The 7444-nt window shown below is 37.7% G+C and overlaps 1 protein-coding gene across 1 annotated transcript; it reads right to left on the reverse strand.

Moving 5' to 3' along the window:
• Positions 1–660: 660 nt before the first annotated feature.
• Positions 661–3576, reverse strand: LOC139193157 (uncharacterized). The gene is made up of 8 exons (XM_070816134.1): positions 3275–3576; positions 3039–3170; positions 2849–2933; positions 2560–2756; positions 1771–1840; positions 1566–1661; positions 1334–1461; positions 661–1072 (listed from the first exon to the last, which is right to left on the reverse strand). The coding sequence occupies exons 1-8, from the start codon at positions 3574–3576 to the stop codon at positions 661–663; spliced, it is 1422 nt and encodes a 473-aa protein (XP_070672235.1).
• Between the last annotated feature and the right edge of the window lie 3868 nt (positions 3577–7444).

Below are 7444 nucleotides of genomic sequence, written 5' to 3' on the forward strand. Positions count from 1 at the left end.
GACGTGCTTGCCATTCAAATTGGATTGTTGGAGCGTTTTTAGGTGTTTTCTTTCTTTTGTTTTCAATGTTTAAATTTGTTTATCTTTGCTTTGTAAGTATGAGTGGCTAAACTCCTATTTAGTTAGGGGGAAGTTTGAAGCCATGAACATGCTTGAGATTTAAATTGGAAATCAATTCATATACAAGTGTGTCATGTGTGAAGAACGGACCTCTAACTAATCCATCCATCATCTTATTTCTTAAATTTGTTTTACAATCTTCCTAGTTTTATAACTTGTTTGTTTGTTTCAAATTCATCAAAACTAAAATCCCCCTTTTACTTTCTTGTTTCAAAGTGTTTAAAATTTGTTTGTTTGTGTTTTAGAGTGTTTTGAGTCAAGTCAAAACCCAAATTTCGTCCAAAGTTGTGCTAGAGTCAGAAACTGCCTAGTTTGTGTTTTTAGGCAGTTTTGAGTGTCTTTAAGTTATTTTGAGTCTTGTGAACCTGTTTTGAGTTCTTTAAGTCTATTCAAACGTTTTTAACTTTGTTTTTATGTTTTTGAGTTAGTTTAGAGGTTTTAGCAAGCCCTCTTAATCCCCGGTTTAGAACGATCCCTACTTACATACTTTACTACAATTGTCAAAAAGAGGGTTTAATTTGTGTGCTTATATATTTCGCATCAATCATCAAGGAATACATCAGGAAAATGCCTGACTACTCGAACGTCCTCCACACTACTAGAAGCAACATCATTCAACACTACATGAGCTAAATATCCGTGGTAACCTTTATATAACAACTTTTTCTCTCTTACAGCAGAAACAATATCGTGCCGCACCCCACTACTTTCACCCACAAAAGTAACTTCAGGTAATCCAAGACGATGGAAAGCAACTGTTTTCCCATAGCAATCTATCTTGGCACGATTATAATGCAACCAATATGTGCCTAAGATTACATCAAAATCAACAATATCTAACGGGATAAGATTAGCTGGCATAACCACATCCTTTACCATCACTGGACATCCTGGATATACACAATCAACATAACATATCTCCCCTCTAGGCATAGCAAACTCTAAATCATACCTTAAAAGTGTAGGATGAGGTTGTGTCACTTGAGAAAATGTATGAAAAATGATAGAGTGCGTAGCTCCACAATCAATTAAAACTTTAGCAAAATGATCAAGAATGTTTAACGTACCCATGATCAAGTCCGCATGATTCTAAGCATTTTGTAGAGAGATATTATTAATACGTCCTTGGGCTTACTGTCGTCCCCCACGACTTCTACGAGCTTGATTACCTCGTCCCTGCACACCTCGTCTCTGACTCGGCTGCCCAGATTACCTAGAAGATCCTACACTACTGGAAGCAATCTTTACCCGCTGGAGCTGTCTTTCCTGATACCACTGAGACCCACCAGCTGGAATGGGAGGATACGGTGTATACCCTCCAGGATATTGAGAATACCCACTCTAATAATAAGGATCATCCGAATACTGATACTGCCTTGAAGCATAAGGAGCGGCATCGCCCTGATAATGATAAGCACCACCTCAACCCATCTAACCATAACTACCAGACCCTGGGGCTGTCCTCCCTGATACCATTGAGATCTACTAGTTGGAATGAGAGGATACGGTGTATACCCTCCAAGATACTGAGAATACCCACTCTGATAATAAGGATCCTATGAATACCGATACTACCCTGAAGCATAAGGAGCGGCATCGCCCTGATAATGATAAGCACCACCTCGACCCATCTGACCATAACTACCAGACCCTGGAGCTTGCTGGATCGGTGCTGGTGGTGGCATAGAAGGCTGCTGGGGCCTCTGTTAACTCTGGTAACCTTTAGATAACAACTTTTTCGCTCTTACAGCAGAAATAATATCGTGCCTCACCCCACTACTTTCACCCAGGAAAGTAACTTCAGGTAATCCAAGACGATGGAAAGCAACTGTTTTCCCATAGCAATCTATCTTGGCACGATTATAATGCAACCAATATGTGCCTAAGATTACATCAAAATCAACAATATCTAATAGGATAAGATTAGCTGGCATAACCACATCCTCTACCATCACTGGACATCCTGGATATACATAATCAACATACATATCTCCCCTCTAGGCATAGTAAACTCTAAATCATACCTTAGAGGTGTAGGATGAGGTTGTGTCACTTGAGCAAATGTATGAAAAATAATAGAGTGCGTAGCTCCACAATCAATTAAAACTCTAGCAAAATGATCAAGAATGTTTAACATATCCATGATCAAGTCCGGATGATTCTAAACATCTTGTAGAGAGATATTATTAATATGTCATCAAGTCCGGATGATTCTAAGCATCTTGTAGAGAGATATTATTAATATGTCCTTGGGCTTGTTGTTGTCCCCCACGACCTCTACTAGCTTGATTACCTCACCCCTGCACACCTCGTCTCTGACTCGGCTGCCCAGATTGCCTAGAAGATCTTGCACTACTAGAAGTAATCTCTACTTGCTGGGGTTGTCCTCCCTGATACCACTAAGATCCACCAACTGGAATGGGAGGATACGGTGTATACCTTCCAGGATACTGAGAATACCCACTCTGATAATAAGGATCATGCGAATACTGATACTGCCCTGATGCATAAGGAGCGGCATCGCCCTGATAATGATAAGCATAACCTTGACCCATCTGACCATAGCTACCAGACCTTGGAACTTGTTGGATCGGCGTTGGTGGTGGCATATAAGGCTGTTGGGGCCTCTGCTGACTCTGGGGACAATTTATAGCTCTATGTCCCATCTTCCCACAATTAAAACATCCACTGATGCCTCTCCTACACTCCCCAAAATGACTATTATTACCTCTATGGCACAAATGAGCACTTCCTCTTCCAACATGTCCCTGCCTCTGGAATCTATGACCTCCTGAAAATCTACCACCTCTCTTCTGACCAGTGGCACTAAAACCTCTGCTAGAAAAACTGGAACTCGTTCCACTCCTCTTAAAGTTCTGAGTCTTGCTATAGAACGCTATTTCTTTTTAGTACCCAACCTGAAATGACGGAGCATCTCAACCGGATTAGTAGCAACCTCCAGATGATATCGCGACAAGTCAGTGAATCTCCTATAATACTCATTTTCCGTTATCTTCCCCTGCTTTAATTGAGTAAACTCTTTCTTTTTACTGTCAATATACTCAGGGGAATAAACCTTTTCTGAAACAACTGTTTAAACACTTCCCAGTCAGATACTTTTTCTAGTAACAACTGATAAGACTCCTGTCTCTACCAGGATGCAGGCTCTGGACCTAGAAACCAGGTAGTCATCTCGACCCACCTATCAGGAAGAAGATTCCCCTGACTCTGCATTACACAGAAATTCTTCTCAATATGATTGATCAATTTCTCTGTTCCTTCATGTCTTTCATTCCCCATAAAATGATTCAGCTTTAGATTATACACAGTCTTAAGAGGTGTCCTTTGGGGAGGACGGAGCGAAGACTGAATGGCATTAGCTATAGCTTCCCCTAACTGAGTTATAACGGGGAAACTAGGCTCAACAGAAGGACGTGAATCTCTACGATGCGGCATAGTTCTGACAGAAGACATCAAAATAATTAGAAATTCTCAAGATATGCAGGACTGCAAACCTAATGCTCTGATACTAAACTGACACACCTTGACCTAAATCAGGGCGTGCTGGCCATCACGCGAGAGTGACGTAACCATGTGCACAGTGCAGAAGCAAAAGAGATATAAGGAATTACGAATGAATAAAAACCAACTACTAGCAGTACTAGCTAATATAAAGTGCTAGTGCGAGATTAAGTGTGAAATACACAACCAGAGCATAAATATTCTAGATGCAGTAAAGCAGGACAAGTACTAATTATACACACCCACGGGGAATCCTACATTTATGATGTTCTGTCAGAACCCCTATCGAATTTCCTCGTGATCCACCAAAGCACTTTTACCTAAAATCTGGAGGTGCGCAAAATAGAAAGTGTGAGTGGGCAAAAACAAAGATTTTCAAAATCATTTCATTTCTCAAAAGTTCTAACGCATCGCCGTAAAACCTATATAATTTCCCAGAAAATAACAATAATAATAAGTTGTATCAGAAATCATACTGAAGATGAAAATCCATAAAAGTATACCATGCCAAAGTATCTCAATGCAATGCCATAAGTAATCCAAACAAAATATATCAATGTCAGATATCGTATCAGCCAAATTCTTCTAACTCAATCTGTACGGCTGAGTCTATAGCTTATAACCAATCTCAATCATATCAAATCAAATCTTGCATATGAGTCAGAACCACCTAAAATGGTCTGTACGACAAGACTAGGTGTAAAATAAATATGCTCTAGTGCTATGATCACGTGAAGACTGTGCGAATGATCATGGGTCACCTACGAGTCGGAATCACCTAAAGTGGTCTGTAGGACAAGCTTGTGCACCTAACTTGGATCCAAGGTTAGCATATGGTGTGTAAGGTGAACATCACGTGAAAGACTGTGCCCTAACTCTAGGCGGAAGCACTAACACCAGGGTGCAGGTTTATGAGCTCTCAATACATCACATCATATCTCACATAACTGAAGCAATCTTATATCTTTAATTTATGAACTTACCTATCACTTACTTGTGCGTCCACAACACCAATTATAAATATATGCAACTACTAATGCATAAATAAAATAGGCAGATACTTTGCATGGCATTTCAAAAAGTAATATCATTCAAATTCATTTTCTGGGAAAAATCTCAAGTATATAGGTATATACGGAAAACCAAAATCCCATTCACTGATATGTCGAAGGATCGTAGCCCCCAAGCCTCGATTGATGGCGCTCGTCCTCAGGATAGGTCTCACCTATATGCGAAATAACTGAATAAACGTCATTTAAAGCACATACACAAAACTAGAAAGTAACTTCTCATATATTGCTAAAATGGGGTATTTAAATATACCACCATGACCTACTCAACCTTAGGAACATCCCCAAATTTTTAGAAAATAATTTCATGACCCCATGTACCCTCACGCGTCGGCCAAGGAAAGGCTAGACGCGCGGCCCACGCGCAGGCACTGGCCTGGCATAGGGGACGGAATAGTCAACGCTGTTAGGGAATATTCCATTAAAAATTAGAATATGCCGTTAAAGTTACCTGACGGCGTCAGAATATTCCGTCAACTTTGAAGGAATATTCTCCTCCTTCTTTCTTGGTTCATTGGAGTCCGACGCCAATGCCGCTGCAATCGCCGGTTTCTGGAAAATCTTTAGAGCTTCATATGTCACTCATTTTTGCACCAAAATCCATGAAATTTGAACCAAAATAATGCTTACAACGAGTAGAACAAAACCTTACCAATTTTATGCACTGAAATCCACGGGATTTCATTGGAGAAACCTCAATATTTCGGCCAAACTTGAAACTTGCCAAACTCAACTTCCCCACGTCCAAAACACTTTGTTTTTCTTCTCCAAGCTTCGCGAAGACGTCCTAAAGCTTCCTGGCAGCTTAAAATCTCCTAAAAACTTCACAATCACGAGTGCATGAACAGTGCTCAATTTGGAGGTTCTTAGGTTCTCGGGTTTTCGAGGGTTTCACGTTCTAAAAACGGTATAGATGTGTTCCTGAGCTCACCAGGAACATGAAGATGACTTCAACAACCTCGATCCGTGAAGATATTGTTTGGTTTGAGGTTTGTCCGTACGTATTGTACGAAAAATGAAGAAAAACCAAGAGGGATGAGAGAGAGAGAATGTCAACGGGATTGGGTATAGGTGTGTGTGTGGTCCAGTTTGCAGCCAACCAAAAACAAAAGAAATTAAAACCTAAATCCTGAATAGTCCCAAAAGTCTAGGAAAATAGGAATTGGACCACAACCAAAACATATCACACAACACATCTCAACGTCTAAGGGTATTTTAGACATTTCACTTAATCAAGGAATATCTTTCGGGACGGTCTGTGACAGTAGATCCACAAGATTGGGAGAGAACAATTGAGAGATGGGAGAAAGGTTGGGTACATGCACCATTAATGTTAGATTTTAGTAATTCACAAAATATGTTAGACTATTTTGAACCTTAGATGGTTTAGTTTTTTATTACTTTCAGTCATGGAAAGTTCAAAATTCAGAACAGCATCAGGCAGGTAAAACACATTTTAATATTGATGGTTTTGTTACCTTGATTAAACAAGAATTTTTAGATCATAATAGGTTAGATGGCAGAGGCAAACAAGAACAAATAAGAGCAATTAGAAATTTAGAACAATTACGAATTTGTGATTTACAGTATATAGCTGAGTATACTACAGATTTCTTTAAATATTTAGGAAGAACAAGTAGAATTAGTGATACTAATTTATTAGATACTTATATTGCAAAAATAAAAGGACCAATAGGTGAAAATATTTGGAATGAATGGCAAAAGCATCCAAAGAAAAATGATATTGCAATAGGACCTAGAATTCAACATGTATATGATATACTTAGACAAGAGTGTAGTCAAATAAAAGCTAAGAGACATATTAGAAAACAATTTTACATGAGTTGTAAAAATATAGATTTACCACAACAGTATGGTTGTCATAAGTAAAATAAGCATAAGAAAATATACAAAAAAAAAAAATATAAGTCATATAAACCTTACAAACAACATAAGAATTTCAGCATAAGACCTTCAAGAACATATAGGAATAGAAAATATATCCCAAAACAATTTAGAAAAAGAAGTGGTAAACCTTGAATTCGAAAATATAAAGCACCAAAGATAAGAGTAGCTGTAAATGTTATTCATATGGAGAAGTTGGACACATTAGACCTAAATGTCCAAAATTAGGTAAACAGCCGAGAGAAAAAATACATTTAATGGAGTTGTTTAAGTTAGAAGAAGATGAGGATATACAGTCAATATATAGTTTAGATGATTTAAGTGATAATGAGTGTATTTATAGTATAGAGAGTATTAACATGATAGATTCAGATTTGGAAAACTCAAGTAGCACAAATAGTGATTTAGAAGAGTATATGTGTGTATTCATAGAAGAACAACATGAAGAAGAATATAAATATATAAATTTAGGTTGGCCAGAAAAATGTCATAAGTGTAGCAAGTTAGTTGCAAATAAGTACTATAATACATATTCAATATTATGTGAAAAGTGTTATAGTAATAGGTTATTAGAAGTTAATTCAGCAGAATCATAAGAAAGTACTAAAATATTAGGAAATATTTTTCATAGTATAAAAAAACCAAAAAATAGTTGTTTAATTACTATAAATTGTGAAATAGAATTAGCAAAAAAAACATAAGATACAAACAACAGTTATGATAGATACAAAGAGTACAAAGAGTGTCATAAGAGAAGAACTAGTATAAAAAAAATATAGACAAAAATTAGCAAAACCAGTGAGAATAATACAGTTTGATGAGAGACC

Source organism: Malus domestica, chromosome 16 (genome assembly GCF_042453785.1).
Source record: "Malus domestica chromosome 16, GDT2T_hap1".
Taxonomy (NCBI): domain Eukaryota; kingdom Viridiplantae; phylum Streptophyta; class Magnoliopsida; order Rosales; family Rosaceae; genus Malus; species Malus domestica.